Genomic DNA, 24,466 nt, shown 5'->3' with positions numbered 1-24,466 from the left:
AAAATGTGCAAGCTACGTTTGTCAAATACTCTAGTTTTCAATGTTGACAAAAACATGTACATTTGGTTCGGTCAAGACCCAACATCAGTGTTTACAAGAAAGCATGTTAGGGTTACAGAGGATTTTAGATTGGGTTAAAAAATGCGTAGGCTTAGTTCTTCTAAGACTGTAGTCATCGATGTTGACCAAAACATGTATGCTTGGTTTATGTGAGCTTCAAAATTGTTAAATTTTTTTCCAAGACATATCTTAGGTTTGTTAAAGACTAAGGCTACGTTCACACTGCATTTTTTTGTCAAATCCAATCTTTTTAGTAGGCGTTCACATTACAAAAAGTGCTACCTGATCTGGGTGCAGGCATGACATCATGATGTCGCACGCACTGCAGTGTTTGCGTAAGTAAACATGGCTTTCACTCTAGTCGGTCTCCGTTCTGCTGCATTTGTGGCAAAGTCAACATTTTCTGAACCAAATTATTGCCCATTGGTGATTAAGAAGAAAGAGGACAAGTATTTTGGCTCTCACAGTTTTACAGGATAATTTGCTCCAGGAGGGGTGGTGTAACTTTCATGAAAGTTCCTAAAGCATATTATTGTTCTGCTCCGATGTCAACTATTTATTTTGTAACTGTCTATATTGGCTACCTAAGCTCGCGAGCGTTTACATTGATGACACATATATCCGATTTATATCCACAGTCGATGGTCAGATAGGAAAAATTCAGAATTGCACCGTTTGCACGGACATAAACAAATCCAATACAGGTCGCATATTGGCAAAAAAATCGTAATTGACCTGCAGTGTGGACAAGGCCTTTATTGTCCTCAATGTTTACAAAAATATATTTTAGGTTTGCGAACGACTAAATTGTCTTTGATGTTTCTGAAAATGCGTAAGCTAAGTTTGTCAGACTAGTAGTGGAAATTGAAGAAAACACGTACATTTGCTTCTATGTTCACGAAAAGTTGTACGCATTAAGGGTTTTCAACTCAAAATTGTCCTCTATATTTCGAAAAATGTATGTTAGAAACAATAAAAACAACAGGGTTTTTTTTTAATCGGAAAACGCACTAACTAAGTTTTTAAGCTAAGCTTGTCAAAGACTAGTGGAATTTGAAGAAAACATGTACACTTTGTTCGAAGTTCACAAAAAGCTATACACATGGCTCGTTTGACTGTTTAAAACACAAAATTGACCTCGATGTTAACAAAAATGTACACTAGTTTCGTTAGAGTTAAAATTGTCCTAAATGTTCACAAATGTGTACTTTATACTGCATTATTTTTAATGTTTCCGAAAATGTGCAATCTGTTTGTCAAAGATTAGTGGATGTTTACGAAAACATGTACACTTGGTTCTATGTTTACGAAGATACGCTTGCTCTTTTAAGTATTTAAGACTCAAAATTGCCCTCAATGTTTACAAAAACGTATGTTATGTTCATTAGACAAACTTGTCTTTGATGTTTCCAAAAATGCATAAGCTAAGTTCGTCAAAGACGAGTAGCGGAAGTTGAAGAAAACGTGCATTTGGTTCTATGCTCACGAAAAGTTGTGCGCATAGCTCGTGGTTTAAGCGTTTTAAATCCAAATTGTCCTATTTATACAAATGTACGTTAAATAAATGACAGACTCCATTGTATTAAATTTTTCCGAAAATGCGTGAGCTACATTTTTAAGCTTAGTTTGTCAAAGACTAGTGGAAGTTGAAGAAAACGTACACTTGGTTCAATGTTCATGAAAAGTTGTAGACATGGCTCATATATTATAAGTTTTTAAAACTCCGTGTTTACAAAAAAAGTGTTATGTTCGTTGATTACTTAATTGTCGAAAAACATACGCCAGTACTTTCGTTTAAGAGTTAATTGTCCTCAATGTTCACAAAATTGCACTTTAGAAAAGCCAGACTGCAGTTTTTTTATGTTTCCGAAAATGTGTAGGCAAAGTTAATCAAAGGCTAGTGGATTTTGACAAAAACATGTACACTTGGTTCTATGTTTACGAAAAGATACGCTTGCTCTTTAAGTGTTTAAGACTCACAATTGCCCTCAATGTTTACAAATGTTTGTTAAACACTAACTTGTCCTTGATGCTTGCAAAAAGGCGTAAGCTATGTTTGTCAATTAGTATAAGTTGAAGAAAACATTTTCATTTTGTTCTATGCTCACGAAAAGTTTTGCGCATAGCTAGTTTAAGCGCTGTAAATCCAAATTGTCTGGTTAATAAAAATGTACATTAATTACATTACAGACTACATTGTCTTTAATTTTTCCGGAGCTGCGCAAGCTATGTTTTTAAGCTTAGTTCATCAAAGACTAGTGGAAGTCGGAGAAAATGTACGCTTCATTCAATGTTCATGAAAAATTGTAGACATGGCTCATATATTAAGCGTTCGAAACTCCAAGTTTACAAAAAAATTATGTTATGTTCGTTTAACACTTAATTGTCCTTAATGTTTCTGAAAAACGTAGCTAGGTTCGCTTAAGACTTAATTGTCCTTGATGTTTACAAAATTGCACTTTAGACCAGCCGGACTGCATTTTTTTTAATGTTTCTGAAAATGTGTAGTCAAAGTTAATCAAAAGCTAGTGGATTTTGACGAAAACAGGTACACTTGGTTATTTACGAAAAGATACGCTTGATCATTTAAGCGTTCAAGACTTAAAATTCCCCTTGATGTTTACAAAGGTATATCATGTTCGTTGAATAATTAATTGTCCTCGATGTTTACGAAATGGTATGTTAGCACCGTAACACTGCATTGTTTCCAAAAATGTGTAAGCTGAGTTCTCTGGACTATTGGATGTACTGTAGCATCAGTAAATACCAATACTTATGCAGTATTTATCTCGGTGATTAGTCAGAATTTTCATTGCCAACCTTTATTGAAACGGGCTTGGCTCCATGGTTGAGTAGGATGCGTACCACAGCTTCAGGCTGCTGGTCTAAGTAGTCTTCCAGCACCTTAAAGGACAAGCAGTGTCTATGACTTCTATGTCCTGAAGGTGGACCATGTGAGGATGTTGTACCTGGAGGATGCAGTCCATGGGTGTGTATCCTATACAGTTGCTAGCATTAACCTTGGCTCCGCACTGCAGCAGGAGCTCCGCAATCCTGGGGGAGCAGTTGTCACAGGCGTTGTGCAGCGGCGTGTGCAGCTTCTTGCCTGCCGTTTGCGGGTCTGCACCCGCGTCCAGCAGACTCTGGACCACGCGCAGGTAGCGGCCCGCCTCGGACGGCCTCTCGGCCCGAGAGCACGCCGCGTTCAGTGGGGTTTCCCCCTGCCGGTTTGTGGCCAGGATGTCTGCTCCACGGGCGAGCAGGAGCTCCACGTGCTCCTCCAGGCCCCGCAGGGCGGCCACGTGGAGAGGTGTCAGCCTGGAATCTCTGGTCCTCATGTTGACATCTGCATCGCTGTCCAAAAGCAGTTCTGTGCACCTGTATGGAGGGCAACATTGCACAAATTCATCAGTTATGTCTGTTTAAACTCCAGGAAAGGGCACTTTTCACACAGCTCGCCATTTTCCTTCTTCCTCACAAGTTTCTCAAGCGACTCAGAACTCAGCCAGATAGAATGTAGTAACTATGCTAAGGGAATACCCTTTCGCACAGCAGGTCCTGCCTGTGACTGTTGTGATCTTCATAGGCAGACAAAAATTGCCAGGTTGAATTTTTCCCTCATTTGGTGTCCGTACCGTTCGTTCACAACTGCCCATTTTTCTACCTCTGCTTTTTCATACAGAACCCAGACAAAAAAGGGGGTATTGCCGTATTTCTTCCAAGGCCGCACCCTCGCAATCAGAGGGTTGTTTACATTCCCGTCCTGGCATTGATCTGCAGAATACCCTTTCACACAGCAGGTGTCATCCCGCCTATGTCATGGCTGACCTCCAGAGGCAGAACATTGCCAAGTCAATTCTGTGTCAGGCTGTAAGAGTTTTAGAGCCATGCAAGATCCAGAATTTTTCGGCCTAAACCTTTTGCACAAAACCCCTGTAAGGGGATATGGCTGGCATTGTAAAGTCCCCTATCACACAGGCGTCATCCTGCCTGTTGTGGCTGTTTGTTTATCTCCAAAAAGAACTGCCAAGTTTACTTTGTCCTCTCACTTTGTGTTTGTGCCGTTTATTCAGAACAGCGCAGAGGTGGTCTTTTTCCGCCTCTCCCTTTTTACACAGAACCCAGCAAAACGGGATAGTTGCTTTAACACCGCATCCCAACAATCATGGGTTTTTTACACCTCCAACCTGCCGTTGATCTGCACAATACCCTTTTGCACAGTAATTGTCATCCCGTCGATGTTTCGGCTCAATTCTCCAAAGGCAGAAGATTGCCAAGTTTATTTTGTGAAAAAAGGTCCGTTTCTTTGGCATTTTTTCCACCTGCAAGTTTTTACACAGAACCTGCTATAACAGGATATCAAAATCCCTATCACACAGGTGTTATTCTGCCTGTTGTGACAGTGATTCATCTCCAACAGCAGAAAATTGCCAATTTGACTTTGTAATCTTATTTTGTCCGTGTCTTTTAACACAGAACCCGCAAAAACCTGAATATTACCGTATTCTTTTCAAGTTTTAACACTGTAAACAGAGTGTTCTTTTCAGTCCCCGTCCTGGCATTGATCTGAGGAATACCCTTTTACACAGTAGGTGTCAATCTGCCGGATCTCCAAAAGCAGAACATTGCATAGTTGATTGTACACTACATGGAAAAAATGTCAACTTCTGCATTTTTTCCCACCTGCACCTTTTTACACAAAACCCGCTATAACAGGATATAGAATTCTCTATCACACCAGCGTCATTGCATGGTCAACTTTGCAACCTTATTTCGTGTCTGTGACTTTCCATACAGAACCCCGCAAAAACTGAATATTGCCGTATTCCCTTCACATTTTATGCCCGCAGAGTGTTCTTTACAGCCCCGTCCTGGAATACCCTTTCACACAGTAGGTGTCATACCGCCAATTTTACGACTCGGATCTCCAAAGGCAGAACATTGCCAAGTTGATTCTGTGTCAGAGCTCATTATACAGTACATTGAAAAAAGGTCAGCTTCTGCTGCATTTTTTCCCCCCGCTCGCACCTTTTTACACAGAACCAGCTTTAACAGGATATAGTTGTCATGGTACCAATGTTACGACTCTGATCTCCAATGGCAGAAAATTACCAAGTTGATTCTGTGTCAGAGCTCCTTATACAGTACATGGAAAAAAAAATCAGCTTCTGCTGCATTTCCCCCCCACCCGCTTGCACCTTTTTACACAGAACCCGCTATAATAGGATATGGCTGGCATCGTACCAATGTTAAGACGCGGATCTCCAAAGGCAGAACATTGCCAAGTTGATTGTCTGAGCTCTTTATACAGTACATGGAAAAAAAATCAGCTTCTGCTGCACTCCCCCCTCCCCCTCCCCCCGCGTGCACCTTTTTACACAGAACCCACTATAACAGGATATGGTTGGCATCGTACCATTGTTACGACTCGCATCTCCAAAGGCAAACATTGCCAAGTTGATTCTGTGTCAGAGCTCTTTATACAGAACATGGAAAAAAAGGTCAGCTTCTGCTGCATTTTTCCCCCCGCTTGCACCTTTTTACACAGAACCCTCTATACCAGGATATGGCTGGCGTCGTAGAATTCCCTAACACACAGGTATCATTCTGCCTGCTGTGGCTGTGATTAAATCTCCAAAGGAAGAAACTTGCCGGGTTGACTTTGTAACCTTATATTCTGTCGATGCCTTTTCACACAGACCCCCGCTAAATGAAATATTGCCGTATTCCTTAATCGTTTCATCCCAGTAATCAGTTTTCTGTACAGTGCCATCGATTCGCAGAATACCTTTTCACAAAGCAGGTGTCATTCCATCTCTGTTACAGCTCTGGTACTGACTCTGCCCCTGTGCCGTTCATACAGAACTAGAACCCCTAAGGACAGACTGGCTTTTTCCGGAGTGTAAAAGTGGCAAGAGGCTAGAGTTTCAGTTACGGCAACTCCAGGATTTTGTGCAAAAAGCACAAAATCTCTGGCTCTGATGGGGCATCTGTGTGAACCTACATTAGGTCTAGATTAGACCTAATGCAGTTTTTGCCTCATCCCTCACGTAAAGTGTGAGTGAAGAATGCTACTATGGCGTTTCCACTGAAGTTAGACAGAGATGATACAGTATTATGTGCTCACAGATGCTTCCCGGTGGTTGTTTGAGCACATTGCAGCTAGTCCTGGATAAGAGAACCCCCACTCCTTAAAGGCCTACTGAAATGAGATTTTCTTATTTAAACGGGGATAGCAGGTTCATTCTATGTCTCTTACTTTATAATTTCGCGATATTGCCATATTTTTGCTGAAAGGATTTAGTAGAGAACATCCACGATAAAGTTTGCAACTTTTGGTCGCTAATAAAAAAGCCTTGCCTGTGCCGGAAAAGCAGACGATGTGCGCGTGACGTCACTGGTTGTAGGGCTCCTCACATCCTCACATTGTTTACAATCCTAGCCACCAGCAGCTAGAGCGATTCGGACCAAGAAAGCGACAATTTCCCCATTAATTTGAGCGAGGATGAAAGATTCGTGGATGAGGTTAATGAGAGTGAAGGACTAGAAAAAAAAAAAAAAAGGCGATGGCAGTGAGAGCGATTCAGATGTTCCATCCATCCATTGTCTGCCGCTTATTCCCCTTTGGGGTCGCGGGGGGCGCTGGTACCTATCTCAGCTACAATCAGGCGGAAGGCCGGGTACACCCTGGACAAGTCGCTACCTCATCGCAGGGCCAACACAGATGTTATTAGACACATTTACTTGGATAATTCTGGAAAATCCCTTATCTGCCTATTGTGTTACTAGTGTTTTAGTGAGATTATATAGTACCTGAAAATCGGAGGGGTGTGGCCACGGGTGTGTTGATGCCAGAGTCTCTAAAGGGAAGCCACGCAGCTGCAGGAGAACGCAAGCTACGCTGATGTCTACGGTAAGAGACGACTTATTACCACAATTTTCTCACCGAAACCTGCCGGTTGACATGTGGTAGGGATCCATGTTCGCTTGCCCGCTCTGTTCCATAGTAAAGTTTCACCTTCGGGAATTTTATACAAGGAAACACGGGCTGTGTTTGTGATACTAAAGGTAGCTGCAATACACCGCTTCCCACCTCCATCTTTCTACTTTGACTTCTCCATTATTATTTGAACAAATTGCAAAAGATTCAGCAACACAGATGTCCAGAATACTGTGTAATTATGCGATTAAAGCAGAATACTTATATCTTGGATCGGGCTGGAAAAAAATGTCCGCTACAACCCGAGACGTCACGCGCACGTATTATCATACCGCAACGTTTTCAACAGGATACCTCACGGGAAATTTAAAATTGCAATTTAGTAAACTAAACCGGCTGTATCGGGATGTGTTGCAATGTTAATATTTCATCATTGATATATAAACTATCAGACTGCGTGGTCGGTAGTAGTGGGTTTCAGTAGGCCTTTAATGTTTCCGTCACACGCAGGATTCTCACATGAATGAGGCAAAAAGTAATGCGGAGCTACTGTAACGTATGTTAAGGTGCGTGACAAGCAGGAGTGTGTGCTCACTGGAGTGACAAAGGCGAGGTGCACAGGTGAAGAGGAGCGTTGCCGTCGGCAGTCAACACTTGAGGATCCGCTCCGTGAGAGAGCAGCAGCTTCACGCAGACGCCGTGGGCCCCCGTGCAGGCGTCATGGAGTGCGGTGCTGCCCCCTGGGTCGGCGTTCACCTCCGCCCCGCGGAACAGGAGCTCCTCCACGCAGGCGACGTGTCCCCAGCCGGCGGCCAGGCGCAAGGCGGACGTCTGCTTCACCCTGGAACTCATGGTCCACATGCCTGGTGGAGGAAGCGGCGCGGTGAGAGGGTCGCCAACACAGGTGAAGCGTGAGCAAAGTCCTACCCATCTCCGGGGCCCACACCATCTCCTCATGTACCGTCTCCATCAGGGCGTTGACCATGGCGGGGTCTTTGAGAACGGCGTACACACCCTTGATGTCCCCGCACATGAACGTGTTGTGGACGGCCGGGTCTCGGCAACGGGCCTGAGGCGGAGGGGCTCGGACCTCCTGGAGGCGCGGCTGCCTGGGGGCTCTGGGCAGTGGGGCCCTGCTCACGGATCTCCTGTGGGCCAAAGCCTGCCGTGCATCCTCCCAGTCCTGGAACTCCTGCTCCAGCCTCAGGGAGCGCAGTGTGGTGGCGGTGAAAGGGAACGTGTCCTTGGACATGGCAGACCTTCACACACAAAAGAGAAGGAGCATTATTTCCATGTTCCTTCCAGAGACGGGATCTTCGCGAACGAGTCGAGTCTTCACGTGAACCATAAGAAGAGATTCCCGGTTGTGAGCAGTTCGTTTGAGTGCCGTGTTTTATGCACACGCTAATTGAGCGTTGGCCATTGTGCACAAAAAACACAACTGGACTAAAAAAATGTTTAGAGTTAAAGGAAACCTAATGACATTTGTATTAACTTTTTCTAAAATAAAATAAATACATATAAAAATATAGAAATGTATATTTAAATTATTAATATTTTTTATTTGTATTTTTTGTCTTGTTAATGAGTGTGGGGAAGAGTGGATCGTGAGATCGACAGGCGGTTCGGTGCGGCGTATTCAGTAATGCGGACGTTGTACCTATCCGTTGTGGTGAAGAAGGAGCTGAGCCGGAAGGCAAAGCTCTCAATTTACCGGTCGATCTACGTTCCCATCCTCACCTATGGTCATGAGCTTTGGGTCATGACCGAAAGGATAAGATCACGGGTACAAGCGGCCGAAATGAGTTTCCAACGCCGGGCGGCGGGACTCTCTCTTAAGAGATAGGGTGAGAAGCTCTGTCATCCGGGAGTAACTCAAAGTAAAGCCGCTGCTCCTCCACATCGAGAGGAGCCAGATGAGGTGGTCAGGATGTCACCTGAACGGATTTGTGAAACATATGTTCTCGGATTCAGAGATCGCGCGCCAATACGCAAATGGCAGAACAAATGTTACTCAAATAGTGAAAGGTAAGTGTTGTTGTTTTTTTTTAGTACCCAGCAAGCACTGTACAGTTAGTAGACCTGTGTTTTTATTACTGTATTTGATAGGTGCCCTCGGAGGTCTCAAGGTTGGCAAGTATGTCAGGTGTAACTCACCTGTCAGTGGAAGTAGTGCTGATGTCAACTTGAGAGTTTCATCATTAAAAATACACCTTTTGTCCTCGTTTTATGCTCGATCTTGCGCTCGGGAGGTGAACAGTCGACGACTTTCCCACTGCAAATTCACAAGTTATTAATAGGAGGTGGTGTCATAGGATACTTGTCCTTCCGCAAAGATGGCCAAGAGGTGGCAATGTTGAGATAACAAACAATTTATCAAATCTTGTTAACAAATATAATAAAAAAATATAAGTACAGCCATTTGTTGCGACACACACCTGACTTTTATATATGTAAACAATAAATACAGTTTGAGAGCGGCGAAGCTATCTCGCTCCACTTCCGCGTTTGCTGCGGTGACGCGTCATGACGTGATGACGTCATCAAGTTTGAACGTGAGTCGCGGGGTCAAGCAGCTGCGAGTCTTTACAGCAACACTGACAACTTAGTGATAGAAAACACACGTTTAAGAGACAACATTTAATGTTATCGTCATTGGACGACTTTAGACGTGTTGTTGGGTTGTAAAGAACGTCCGCACTGATGCTGAATTTTCATGCCCGCCATGGTAAGTAAGCGAGTTTTGAGCAAAACGTTAGCGTCCCGTTGGAGCTAACATGCTACTGTTAGCGGTGTTTTTCGTCCGCAAGTAGGAATAAACATGTTGTTTTTGTCAAACTGGCTTGGGGGAAAGTGTTTTAATTGTGCGTTTGGGTTGTTTTACAGAGCTGCAAATTGAATGGGCTTTTCAGCATTGGCGAGGACTTTGACGATGAGGTAAAAATATAACACTCAGTTGCCAACTGTTCATCACTTTCAAATCATTACAATAGACCTTATTTTGCGGCCCCCACCTTAAAATGAAAGTGTAATGGTGGTGCAGCCCGCAAGTTTAATATGAATGGCGCTTGACAGCTTTGTGTTATTTGGGTACAAAATGGCTCTTTCAACGTTCTGGGTTGCCTACCCCTGCGTTGGTGGAAAAGTGGCAAGTGAGTGAAAGCGACAGAGATGTTGCCATGGAGACAATGGTATTCTGACGTGCCCGGCTGCAGTCACATTGCGACACCTGTCCGCCAGTAATAACAGTCCCTGATAACCTGGACCAATTCAAATTGTAATTTTTTTGTTTGTTTAATTTTCCATGCCTCACATTACATCAGGGGTGTCAAACTCAAATACAGAGTGGGCCAACATTCTAAACTGAACAAAGCCGAGGGCCAAAGTTGAACAACTTAACCTTATAATAGGGACCCAAACAAATTTTGCATTGAATATTGAACAAGCAAGGCTTATATAACTTTATATTGACATACAAAATCGAGTTTTGTTGGTAGTGGGGGTGTATATTGTAGCGTCCCGGAAGAGTTAATGCTGCAAGGGGTTCTGGGTATTTGTTCTGTTCTGTTTATGTTGTGTTACGTTGCGGATGTTCCCCCCAAATGTGTTTGTCATTCTTGTTTGGTGTGGGTTCACAGTGTGGTGTAACTGTTAAAGTTGTTTATACGGCCACCCTCAGTGTGACCTGTATAGCTGTTGATCAAGTATGCCTTGCATTCACCTGTGTGTGTGTGTAGAAGCCGGATATATAACGTGACTGGGCCGGCACGCTGTTTGTATTGAGGAAAAGCCGACTTGATGACAGGTTGTAGAAGATGCTAAAAGCAGTACCTTTTAATATGGTTGTCCGGGTGGAAATTCGGGAGAATGGTTGCCCCAGGAGATTTTCGGGGTGGGCACTGAAATTCGGGATTCTCCTGGAAAAATCGTGAGGGTTGGCAAGTATGAGAATTAGCGTTGAATGCGGTGATACAGCGGCACCGCCACTGTATAATATCGGAGGGCCAGCTCTAATGTTAATTTATTATTGCCTCAAGGGCCAAATGAAATTACATGGCTGGCCAAATTTGGCCCGCGAGCCAGAGTTTGACACCCATGCATTACATATACACTACATATATTTCTAAATGACACCGTCCCTTTTTTTGCTCTCGCTATCCTGGTACTTCACTATTATCTGCCGACCACCGTGTTGCTGTAGGGAGGAAAAGTTTAACGACACACTGCGGAAATAACATTATTCTCCGTGCGTCGGCTAAATACAAATATATTTTACAACCCCAAACGTGTTTTTCAAAGCCTGCAGTGAAGAGAAGGGTTAGTGATGAGCAAAGACAATTACAGGAAAAGTGGGAGATGCAATATTTTTTTGTTGAGCACAGAGGCACCCCGACGTGTCTTATTTGCACAGAGAAAGTTGCGATGCACGAGGGATACTATGTGAAACATCATTATACAACTAGACATGCTGAGGAGTATGCAAAGCAATTTTTAGGAAATCTTTTCTTGCGGCCCAGCCTCACCCAGACTCTGCATCCAGTGGCCCCCAGGTAGAGTGAGTTTGAGACCCCCATCCATCCATCCATCCATTTTTTACCGCTTGTCCCTTTTGGGGTTGCCGCGGGTGCTGGAACCTATCTCAGCTGCATTCGGGCGGAAGGCAGGGTACACCCTAGACAAGTCGCCGCCATCCATCCATTATCTCCCGCTTGTTCAAATTCTATTAAAATTAATAAGGTATATTTTTTTAGCTACACTGTCAATACAATTGAAATGCAAATAAAAATACTGCTTCACCACTTTAGTCGTAATGTTTGCGCTTAAGAAATCTCATGTAAAGCAATCAAACAATGTACTGATATGATCCACTTCAAGAAACTCTTCAAACTGGAAGTGTTTACAAAGTACAAAAATTAAAAACCATGATAAACATTCTGATTTTACTCACCCATTCATTCTCAAAATAATCTGATTTATCTCATCGTATGGAATAAAACTTACTTAAGCAATTATTTATTTATTTATTTATTTGTATGGTGATTACTAATTACTTATGGAGTATACATTGTGAATACATTGAGAACAGGAAGTGAACAAAAGTTTTAGCAACTGTTATGTAAAGAAAAGGGGTAGGATTAAATAAGCTCTGCTTCTTCCTCCTCCTTTTCGAACATGTTGAAAAGAGAAACTGGAAATTGTGATGTATCATGTTGTATGCTTGCATGTTCGAAATAAACTCAAACTCTAACTCAACTCAAACTCATGTATGACTAGCTACAGAATTCTGTTTTTTAATCTTTAGATCCGGGGTCACCAACCTTTTTGAAACCAAGAGCTACTTCTTGGGTACTGATTAATGCGAAGGGCTACCAGTTTGACACACACTTAAATAAATTGCCAGAAATAGCCAATTTGCTCACTTTACCTTTAATAAATCTATATATATATTTAAAAAAATGGGTATTTCTGTCTGTCATTCCGTCGTACGTTTTTTTTCCTTTTACAGAAGGTTTTTTGTTGAGAATAAATGATGAAAAAAACACGTAATTGGTTTAAAAGAGGAGAAAACAAAATGAAAATTAAATTTTGAAACAGTTTATATTCAATTTCCACTCTTTAAAATTCAAACTTCAACCAAAAAATATGAAGAGAAAAACAAGCTAATTCGAATCTTTTTGAAAAATTTAAAAAAATAATTTATGGAACCTCATTAGTAATTTTTCCTGATTAAGATTAATTTTAGAATTTTGATGACATGTTTTAAATAGGTTAAAATCCAATCTGCAATTTGTTAGAATATATAAAAAATTGGACCAAGCTATATTTCTAACAAAGACAAATCATTATTTCTTCTAGATTTTCCAGAACAAAAATTTTAAAAGAAATTCAAAAGACTTTGAAATAAGATTTAAATTTGATTGTGCAGATTTTTTAGATTTGCCCAAATAATTTTTTTGAATTTTAGTCATAAGTTTGAACAAATATTGCACAAATATTCTTCGTCGACAAAACAGAAGCTAAAATGAAGAATTAAATTTAAATATATTTATTCTTTACAATAAAAAAAGAAAAAAATTACTTGAACATTGATTTAAATTGTCAGGAAAGAAGAAGGAATTTAAAAGGTATAAAGGTATGTGTGTGTTTAAAAATCCTAAAATCATTTATAAGGTTGTATTTTTTATTTAAAATTGTCTTTCTGAAAGTTATAAAAAGCAAATTAAAAAAATAAATGAATTTATTTAAACAAGTGAAGACTAAGTCTTTAAAATATTTTCTTGGATTTTCAAATTCTATTTGAGTTTTGTCTCTTGGAATTGAAAATGTCGAGCAAAGCGAGACCAGCTTGCTAGAAAATAAATACAATTTAGAAAATAGTGGCACCTCACTGGTAAGTGTGTGTGTGGACTAGGACAAGGTTAGGTGGGAATTACCCTGGATAACCTTAGCCGGCTTAGTGTAGAAGGTTGCGTAAGGTGCAAGTTTTTAACGCAGGGTTTTAACGTCATCTATTGTACAGAGTTGTAATGACAAGCTATATTCACACATCCATCAACCCATTTCCTACCACTTGTTCCTTTCAGGCTCTCAGGTGGGCTGGATTCTATCCTAGCTGCACTCGGGCGAAGGGCGGTGTACAACCGGGACCGCACAGTCCAATTATAATGTGTTAATGAAAAAGGGTAACACTAAATCATTCCTTTGCGGTCCACTTTTATCCATGGCCGGCTGCCATAAATACCTGTAAGGTATACCCTGAACATGATATAGAACTATTAACTCACTCATTGATCCATTAAGTTCCTAGTAAGAGACCTGTAAGTTGTGTAAAATGTATTGAAACATTGATTGTTCAAAGTTTTGACTATGTTTATATTCATCAATCAATCAATCAATGTTTACTTATATAGGCCTAAATCCCTAGTGTCTCAAAGGGCTGCACAAACCACAACACAAACCACTACGACATCTTCGGTAGGCCCACATAAGGGCAAGGAAAACTCACACCCAGTGGGACGTCGGTGACAATGATGACTATGAGAACCTTGGAGAGGACGAAAGCAATGGATGTCGAGCGGGTCTAACAGTATTCATTTACATATACAGTATATACAGTGTGTATCCGAAATATTTAAACTGTTTTTATGGCATGCTTGTGTCTTAGCGTTCAAAGTAAACTAAATCCCCCAAACGTGGGCGGTGCCTCACACTTTGGTGTCCTTTGCTTTACTGCGTCGTGTTTTGTCTTTGTATAACAGGATCTGCTGGCGTCAGAGTGGGCTGTCCGACCCCCAACCACCCCGTGTGCCCCCTCTGAGGGCCTCAGAGAGTATGGTACAAACCTTCTCCAGCCAAGCAGAGAGAGTCCAGTGTCGCTCCGTCCTTGCTCGGCATCAAGCGCCTTCTCAGAAACTGTCGCTCCGAGTTTGAGGACGCTCTCCTCCATCGTCGAGGCTCACCCACCCAATTCACATGCACCTAAGCCCCACTCGGCACCGGGCTGGGGGGCGCAGCAGAAGCCCCCTGTGGTCCAGGATGACTTTGATGATTGGGATGTTGACTTGGCGGACTTGGAGGAGTGTGATCGTCAAGCGGGGTCCTTGGCGCCAGTCCCCATAGTCCAAACGCTGCGGCCTCTAACCATTGGCGGGACCCAAAGAATGCCAATCTTGACATCTAGTCCAAGTGTAGCCCCTCTGCACCCCCGGCCTGTCCTTCCACAGAGCCCTGCTGTTTTCCCGGGTCTCACTGTGTCCTCGCCTTCCCCCATCCATCCTTCCAGGACCCTCAACAAGCCTCATCAGGCAGCGTGGAACTCCCCAGGAACTTTCTCCCGCCCGGCCCAGCCACAGAGTCCTGCTGTTTTCCCGGGTCTCACTGTGTCCTCGCCTGCCCCCAGCCCTCGTCCCAGGACCCTCAACAGGCCTCATCACGCAGCCACCCCGGGACCCTCCCCGGCCCGCAGCCTCTTTGAAACGGTTTCTTCGCCGTCCCCTGCCTCCAGCCCACACCCCCTCAGCACGCCGGTACTCACCAATCGCCTGGTCCAGCTGGTGTCCGCCTCCAGCAAGGTGTTCAGGAAGAGGCCTCGCTCCGAGCCTCACCAGCCCAGAACGCGACGCTTTCCGGGCCCCGCGGGACTTCTCCCAGAGCAGGTGGTCCTTCCTTGTTTTTCCACTCGCACCAAACAACTGTTGATGTTTGATTCCTCTTTTTTTAGCCACACGGTCAAAGTCTGGATGAGGTTGTTGTGTCCGTTCCTCAGACTCCCGCTCACGGCGTGAAGGCCCGCCTTCCAGACCACGTATGTAATAATCCTCATGATAATCTGTCACATACTACTAACTCATGTACTCATTGATACCACAAATGTGACTTTTAAACTATTAGTTTCTGAAACTTTTACTATCTCAAAATATTTTAGTAGTTACAGTACTTTAAAATGTTATGACAACAAAAGCAATTTTTCCCCTAAAAAATAAAGTAAATCCAATTTGTTTCAGACACCCCAAAATATGAATCCAAATCACATTTTATAAAGAATAATTGTAGTTAAAAATGCAGAAAACCATGTGAAATGCATACATATAGTGGAACCTCGATTTACAAACCCCTCCTATTTGCAAACTTTTCTGTTTACAAACTTTTCAATTGAGCCATATATGCCTCTGTATGTGAACAAAATCTTTGTACGAATGCTTCATTCATTCATTTTGTGCGTGCTTTTATTGAAGAGGTTGAGGAAGCAGGCTCAGTTCTACAGCAAGCTTTTTAATTGTGATGAGAACTGACTTTAGTGGAAGAATATTTTAAAGCGGACTTATTCCATAGCGGTGGAGAAAAACCTCTCGTTCAGCTGCAAATTTTCCAAGAGCACACACACGCGAGCCCTCCCTTCTCCCTCTGTAAGTGGATTTTACTATTTTAAAAAGTTGATTATTGTAGCAATGGGGTTGTTGAAGTTAAGGATTTCTGTGCTTTCTGATTGTTTGTGTAGGATTTTTGAGCTTTCTGATTGTTTGTGAGGGCACCAAAGAGACCTCTGTGTGTACGTGTGTTGGCAGAGCAGCACATACAGGACAGTCAAGCTTGTTGTTGTTTTTGCTTGTTATTAAAGAGAAAGTTGATTAATCACTTTATGTCTGATATACAGTACTGTATAGCACTTTATATTGTGTTCAAAGTGTACAAACCTTCACTAAAATATGGACTTTTCTCAAGGCTGGAACGTATCACTCATATTAAGATTGTTTCTTATGGGGAAATTTTCTTCAGTAAACAAACTTTTCCATTTACAAACCATGTTCAAGAACCAATTAAGTTTCTGAAGGTTTCACTGTAAATATTTTTACTTTTTAAGTGTTTCCCCTAGGTTGCCAAGATACCGCTAACGGTAGAGGCGTGGTCAATATGAAATATCAAATTTTTTGCTACAATGCATATATTTTTCGGACTATAAGTCGCAGTTTTTTTCCTAGTTTGGCCGGGGGTGCGACATATACTCCGGAGCGACTTATGTGTGAAATTATTAACACATTACCGTAAAATATCAAAAAATGATTTACCTCATTCGTGGAAGAGACAAAGAAAATGTCAGCAATCGTCACACACACGTCAACCAATAAAAATTTGGCAGGGGATGGTCATGGCAGAAGTGCATTGTGGGTCATGGGATGCTAATTGCTATATGCTACTGCTGTAGCTATTAAAATTGATCATTTCATCATTAGCGGTAACTTGTAAAAACTGAGAAGGGCTGAACAAAAATTGGACTGAAAAGGAAATCATGTACTGCAGATTACAAGCTGGACGTAGTGAAATATGCAGCAGAAAAAACGACAAGAGGAAGCGCCGCATACCTTTGGAGTTGCCAGAGTTGTTTAGAAGCGACATCGAGGAAGAAGATTTCATGGGATTTAGCGATTAGGAGTGACAGATTGTTTGGTAAACATATAGCATGTTCTATATGTTATAGTGATTTGAATGACTCTTACCATAATATGTTACGTTAACATACCAGGCACCTTCTCAGTTGGTTATTTATGCGTCATAACGCACACTTATTCAGCCTGTTGTTCACTATTCTTTATTTATTTTAAATTGCCTTTCAAATGTCTATTCTTGCTGTTGGATTTTATCACATTAATTTCCCCCAAAAATGCGACTTATACTCCTGTGCGAAGTATACATGTTTTTTTCCTTCTTTATTATGCATTTTCGGCCGGTGCGACGTATGCTCTGGAGCGATTTATAATCCGAAAAATACGGTACATTTTCTTTAAAAAGGCAAACAATTTATATATACATACATTTAAAACAACTAAGTTATTAATTACCGTATTAATATATTTTTAGCGCTATTTTTCAAATGTTGCTGCTTGTTATGAAATGTAGTTTGAGAATTTATCATCCTACAGATTTCTTCAATCCAAGTCACTTTTTTTTAAAACAACTGGCAACAAATCCAGCATCTATTTCTGGTGTTGTTGAAGACTGAGCTTGTGTTTAGAGACTCTTTACTTCTGTAACTCCATGTATGCAATTAAAGCAAGCTACAGATAGCCTAACGTCACACTTGATTTGCGCTGCTGCATAAAGCTGTCATTGTATAGTAACGTTCAGGTTCTCCTCACTAAAACGCTGGCAGATGTGATAGTTTAGGTCCTGGTCAAATCTCACGTCGTCAGCGCGACTGACAGGTGCTATTTTGTCATGTCGGCACACTGGCCCTTCACTGGCTGTTCGTCATGGGGGTTGTTATTTGTCAACCATCCAGAGGACCTATCAGACAATGTCATGTCTATTGTGGCTCTAGATGTGACACTGATGCTTCTGTGGACACACAAAGTATGTGTTTGTTTGTAATGGATGCTTTTACTATGGATGTGAAGGTACTTTGTTACTAGAGAGCGACAGCTGTAGGTTTTTTTCATAGCCAATATTGATGCCGATTATTAGCAGTCAAGGAGGCTGATACTTGATATTTGGTAGCAATATTAATTTGCAGTAAGTTATTTAAAGAAACTGCACTTCTTTTGGAATTTTGCCTATCATTCACAATCATGAAAGACATGATGACGGATGATTTTTTTTTTTGTAATGCATTCTAAATACCTACTCAGTGGCCTAGTGGTTAGAGTGTCCGCCCTGAAATCGGTAGGTTGGGAGTTCAAACCCCGGCCGAGTCATACCAAAGACTATAAAAAGATTAGACCCATTGCCTCCCTGCTTGGCACTCAGCATCAAGGGTGGGAATTAGGGGTTAAATCACCATAAATGATTCCCGGGCGCTGCACCGCTGCTGCCCACTGCTCACCTCACTTCCCAGGGGGTGATCAAGGGGATGGGTCAAATGCAGAGGACACATTTCACCACACCTAGTGTGTGTGTGACAATCATTGGTACTTTAACTAACTTTAAATAAAGAAAGTAAATAATCTGCTTTTTTAGGTTAAAGTTACAAGGAACACTTTTAACATTGACAAAAATACACCAAATCACAAGTTGATTCAATGTAATGAAAAAAAATTAAATTAACATTGCAATTTATTTCCGCAAATTCAGGCATTTTAGGCCACAATAAATACAATTAAAAAAAGCCTGTGACACGCGGCACATGCTAACTCTTAGCATGTGTCACGTAAATCTAAATCCACTTTCTTTATACAGCACCATTAACAAACTGTTTCCTGAGTGCTGCACATAAAAACAATATTTATAAAATAAAGTAATACAAAAATAATAAAAAATAATTAAAATCACAAATAAGTAAAGAAAATATCAATAAAATTGAATACACCTCAGTCATATTTTGATATTTGACAGATTAACTGTTAGCATGCAAGCTTTTTTAGCTACGATATTTTTTTTTTCAGGCATACACCTCAGTCATATTTTGGTACTTGACACATGTTAAGTGGTAGCATGCTAGCTTTTTTTTAGCTACAGTGTTTTGGGTCAGGCATTCACCTCAGTCATGTTTTGATACTTGACAGATTAACTGTTAGCATGATAGCTACGGTATTTTTTTAGGCATACACCTCAGCCATATTTTGCTACTTGACACAAATTAACTGTTAGCATGCTAGCTTTTTTACCTACGGTATTTTTTTAGGCATACAACTCAGTCATATTTTGCTACTCAACACAGATTAACTGTTAGCATGCTATCTTTTTTAGCTACGGTATTTTTTTAGGCATACACCTATATCATATTTTAGTAATTGATACATGTTAACTGTTACCATGCTAGCTTTTTTAGCTACGGAATTTTTTTCAGGCATACACCTCAGTCATATTTTGGTACTTGACACATGTTAACTGCTAGCATGCTAGCTTTTTTTTTAGATACAGTGTTTTGGGTCAGGCATTCACCTCAGTCATATTTTGATACTTGACGCAGATTAACTGTTAGTATGCTAGCTTTTTTAGCTACGGAATTTTTTTCAGGCATACACCTCAGTCATATTTTGGTACTTGACACCTGTTAACTGCTAGCATGCTAGCTTTTTTTTTAGATAAAGTGTTTTGGGTCAGGCATTCACCTCAGTCATATTTTGATACTTGACGCAGATTAACTGTTAGCATGCTAGCTTTTTTAGCTACGGTATTTTTTTAGGCATACACCTCAGTCATATTTTGGTATTTGACACAGATTAACTGTTAGCATGCTAATTTTTTAGCTAATTTTTTAGCTAAGGTACTTTTAGGCATACACTGAAATCATATTTTGGTAATTGATACATGTTAGCTGTTTGCATGCTAGCTCATTTAGCTACGGTATCTTTTGTCAGACATACACCTTAGTCATATTTTGCTATTTGACATAGGTTAACTGGTAGCCTGCTAGCTTTTTTTTTTAAACTATGGTGTTTTGGGTCAGGCATTCACCTCAGTCATATTTTGGTACTTGACACATGTTAATTGGTAGCATGCTAGCTTTTTTAGCTACGGTATTTTTTAGGCATACACCTATATCATATTTTGGTAAGTGATAAATGTTAACTGTTAGCATGCTATCTTATTTTAGCTATGATACGTTTTCAGGCATACACCTCAGTCATATTTTGGTATTTGACACAGATAATAACTGTTAGCATGCTAATTTTTTTTAGCTACGGTACTTTTTTAGGCATACACCTAAATCATATTTTGGTAATTGTTGCACGTTAACTGTTAGCATGCTAGCTTTTTTAGCTACGGTATTTTTTGTCAGGCATACACCTTAGTCATATTTTGCTATTTGACACAGGTTAACTGTTAGCGTGCTACCTTTTTTAGCTACAGTAATTTTTCAGGTATATACTGCAGTCATAATTTGGTACTTGACACATGTTAACTGCTAGCATGCTAGCTTTTTTAGCTATGTTGTTTTTCCAGGTATACAACTCAGACATAATTTGGGACTTGACACAAGTTAGTGTCAAAATTGGCTAAAACAAGTTACCCTGTTAATGTTAGCATATATAACTTATGCTACATTTTTGACTAATGTAACCCAATGTAAAAGGTTGACAGCTCGCAAACGGAGGAGGAGGAGTTCAGTGGCGGTGCCTGGGCGGCGATGAAGGCCGAGACGGGCTTGGACGAGCGGAATCCGTCGTGCTTCCTGAGCTCCTACAGTGTGGTCATGGTGCTCCGCAAGGTCCCGCCGCCGCACTTTCCTAATGAGGCAAGTGTCTTTCTTTGCGGCTATTTGATTTGTGGCATCGCCCCTCGCAGGCCGCGCTGAAACAGCTGGCCAAGAACAAGGTTCCGAACATGGCGGTGCTGCTGAAGAGCATCAACCACACGCACACCGACGCCAAGGCGGTGTTCAGAGATCCGACAGGTGCGCATCACCCTCCCACGCTGTATGAGATGGTGTACAGTAACAACATTGGCTAAAAAGTTAGCATGCTCATGTTTAAAGGCCTACTGAAGTGAGATTTTCTTATTCAAACGGGGATAGCAGATCCATTCTATGTGTCATACTTGATCATTTTGCGATATTGCCATATTTTTGCTGAAAGGATTTAGTAGAGAACATCCACGATAAAGTTCGCAACTTTTGGTTGCTAATAAAAAAGCCTTGCCTTTACCGGAAGTAGCAGACGATGTGCGTATGACGTTACTGGTTGTAGGGCTCCTCACATCCTCACATTGTTTACAATCATAACCACCAGCAGCTAGAGCGATTTGGACCGAGAAAGCAACAAATTCCCCATTAATTTGAGCGAGGATTTAAGATTCGTGGATGAGGATAATGAGTGAATGACTAGGGAAAAAAAAAATATATAAAAAAGGCGATGGCAGTGAGAGCGATTCAGGTGTTATTAGACACATTTACTAGGATAATTCTGGAAAATCCATTAGCTGCCTATTGTGTTACTAGTGTTTTAGTGAGTTAAATAGTACCTGATAGTTGGAGGGGTGTGGCCACGGGTGTGGTGACCGCCAGTGTCTCTGAGAGAAGCCACGCAGCTGCATCAGGACTCCAGTAAGAGCCGACATATTACCACAATTTTCTCACCCAAACCTGCTGGTTGAAATGTGGTCGGGATCCATGTTTGCTTGACCGCTCTGTTCCTTAGTTAAGTTTCACCTTCGGGAATTTTAAACAAGGAAACACCGACTGTGTTTGTGATACCAAAGGCAGCTGCAGTGCACCGCTTCCCACCTCCAACTTCTACTCTGACTTCTCCATTATTATTTGAACAAATTGCAAAATATTCAGCAACACAGATGTCCAGAATACTGTGTAATTATGTGATTAAAGCAGAATACTTATAGCTTGGATCGGGCTGGAAAAAAATGTCCGCTACAACCCGAGACGTCACGCGTCATCATACGTGTCATCATTCCGCGACATCTTCAACAGGATACCTCACGGGAAATTTAAAATTGCAAATTAGTAAACTAAACCGGCCGTATTGGCATGTGTTGCAATGTTAATATTTCATCATTGATATATAAACTATCAGACTGCGTGGTCGGTAGTAGTGGGTTTCAGTAGGCCTTTAAATTTCTATTGTGTGTTGGCGAAAGGCGAGATGCAGGGTACAGTGCACCGGCGCCTCCTAGAGGACCGTTTGGGAGAGCTGAAGGTCGGTGCCGTGCTGCTGCTGAAACGAGTGAGACTTCTGATTACCTTTCAAGGTACTGTTCCCGTGGCAACAACAAGTGAACCTTTTGTCACAGGTGAGCGTGTTCTCGCCCTCGCATCGTAACCATTACCTCAACGTGACGCCCAACAACCTGCTAAGGATTTACTCTCCAGACGGGGCCGCCACCCCGCTCCCCCCGTTGGTGCTGGTGGGTCGCACGCATCCTTATGGTAATAAGGTTGAAATGTGACAGGTCTTCTTCCGTCCAGGAGCCGACAACGTTGTCCCCCGGTGTCCCCAAGCAGCACATGTCTGGCATGCAGCTGGTGTTTGACGAGGACGAGGATGAGGGAGGCGGAGGACAACCTCAAACACAAAGAGTCCAGCACGATCCAGGCTGGGACGCAGGCAAGCATCTTCCAAAACATCCATGTTTGGATTAGGGCTGGGCGATATTGCCTTTTTTTAATATTGTGATATTTTTAGGCCATATCGCGATGTACGATTATATACTACGATATTTTGCCTTGGCCTTGAATGAACACTTGATGCATATAATCACAGCAGTATGATGATTCTATGTGTCTACATTCAAACCTTCTTCTTCATACTGCAATCATATATCAATCAACGTCAATCAATGTTTATTTATATAGCCCTAAATCACAAATGTCTCAAAGGACTGTACAAACCATTACGACTACAACATCCTCGGAAGAACCCACAAAAGGGCAAGAAAAACTCACACCCAGTGGGCAGGGAGAATTCACACCCAGTGGGACGCCAGTGACAATGATGACTATGAGAAACCTTGGAGAGGACCTCAAATGTGGGCAACCCCTCCCCCTCTAGGGGACCGAAAGCAATGGATGTCGAGCGGGTCTAACATGATACTGTGAAAGTTCAATCCATAGTGGCTCCAACACAGCCGCGAGAGTTCAGTTTAAAGCGGATCCAAGACAGCAGCGAGAGTCCTGTCCACAGGAAACCATCCCGAGCGGAGGCGGATCAGCAGCGTAGAGATGTCCCCAACCGATACACAGGCGAGCGGGCCATCCTGGGTCCCGACGAGCGGTCCATCCTGGGTCTCGACTCTGGACAGCCAGTACTTCATCCATGGTCATCGGACCGGACCCCCTCCACAAGGGAGGGGGGGGGACAGAGGAGAAAAAGAAAAGAAGCGGCAGATCAACTGGTCTAAAAAGGAGGTCTATTTGAAGGCTAGAGTATACAAATGAGTTTTAAGGTGAGACTTAAATGCTTCTACTGAGGTAGCATCTCGAACTGTTACCGGGAGGGCATTCCAGAGTACTGGAGCCCGAACGGAAAACGCTCTATAGCCCGGAGACTTTTTTTGGGCTTTAGGAATCACTAATAAGCCGGAGTCTATTGAACGCAGATATATGCTACTTTTAAACTTTCATGCAGAGAGGGAAATCACAACTAAGTCAATTGACCAAAAGTGTATTTATTAAAGTTCTTAAGCAATGGCACAAACATTCAAGTCATTTCCAAAACATAAAGTGCAAGATTGTTAGAGACCTTTTAAGTGTCAAATAAAAATGAGCTGCATAATAAGAAATCAAACAGTATTAGTCCTTCACTATGTGGTATGTTACTACGTTTATGAAATTCTCTTCATTCTCTAGTGAGTGACTTTTCAAATGATGCTACATTTTAGCAGTAACGCTACTTTTTATAGCAACGCTTTTGCCGCACACTTGACAAATTACGGTTGTATTGTTCGACATATTCCCACTTGAAGCCGAACCACCGCCAGACGATGGAACCCTGCTGTTTTTATTGGAAATTAAGTCTTCCTTCATTTGTTACCAGATCCGCACCTTCTTTCTCTCGTACGGCTACGTTAACAGCTAACATTAGCCATGGCGCTACCTCTCTGCTCTGCGAGGGCGGACACGTATGTGACGTATGACGTGACAGTGTGTGACGTATGTAAGAATGTGCGCCTGCTTGTCTGTGAAAAGAGACAGGAAAGAGTGGGAAGAGCCTGAAGTGTAATGCCCGCAGCTAATAGCAACTGCGTGAGAACGTATACTCGAATATTACGATATAGTCATTTTCTATATCGCACAGAGATAAACCCGCGATATATCGTATAAATCGATGTATCGCCCAGCCCTCGTTTGAATGTTTCATCTCTTAAAAATGTTGTCATCTTGTCCAGATGACCTGGACGAACTCCTGGGTGCCATCCCTGAGGACACCTACAGTCTGTGACGTGCACTCACCACACACTTTATTCAACTCAATGCTTCCTCCTGCTTTCTGTTTGGTATCATGTTGAAAACTCCAGAGATGCGTGCCCTTTTTGTTGAAAAACTGCATTGATGACAGCATAAAAAACATAATCTCATTA

General features: G+C 41.9%; 2 protein-coding genes across 3 annotated transcripts in view; one reads left to right on the top strand and one right to left on the bottom strand.

Annotated features, from left to right (window-relative positions):
• asb16 (ankyrin repeat and SOCS box containing 16) overlaps positions 1–9,527 on the bottom strand; it is a 14,375-nt gene extending 4,848 nt beyond the window's left edge. Inside the window, exons 1-5 of one of the 2 annotated variants that reach the window (XM_061905488.1) lie at positions 9,158–9,527; positions 7,928–8,259; positions 7,596–7,863; positions 3,030–3,438; positions 2,881–2,964 (exon numbers count right to left, since the gene is read on the bottom strand). In XM_061905488.1, coding sequence (XP_061761472.1) covers positions 2,881–2,964; positions 3,030–3,438; positions 7,596–7,863; positions 7,928–8,252 — 1,086 coding nt within the window. In that variant the 5' untranslated portion in view covers positions 8,253–8,259; positions 9,158–9,527. The remainder of the gene's footprint in view (positions 1–2,880; positions 2,965–3,029; positions 3,439–7,595; positions 7,864–7,927; positions 8,260–9,157) is intronic. The other variant, XM_061905487.1, reaches the window with a different exon arrangement.
• Positions 9,513–24,466, top strand: hrob (homologous recombination factor with OB-fold). The gene is made up of 10 exons (XM_061905486.1): positions 9,513–9,728; positions 9,887–9,937; positions 14,260–15,156; positions 15,222–15,305; positions 20,511–20,645; positions 20,723–20,831; positions 22,028–22,113; positions 22,181–22,294; positions 22,356–22,494; positions 24,275–24,466. The coding sequence occupies exons 1-10, from the start codon at positions 9,717–9,719 to the stop codon at positions 24,325–24,327; spliced, it is 1,680 nt and encodes a 559-aa protein (XP_061761470.1). The 5' UTR covers positions 9,513–9,716; the 3' UTR covers positions 24,328–24,466.

Source organism: Nerophis ophidion, linkage group LG07, assembly GCF_033978795.1.
Source record: "Nerophis ophidion isolate RoL-2023_Sa linkage group LG07, RoL_Noph_v1.0, whole genome shotgun sequence".
NCBI classification, from domain to species: domain Eukaryota; kingdom Metazoa; phylum Chordata; class Actinopteri; order Syngnathiformes; family Syngnathidae; genus Nerophis; species Nerophis ophidion.
This window is presented reverse-complemented; position numbering and strand designations above follow the sequence as displayed.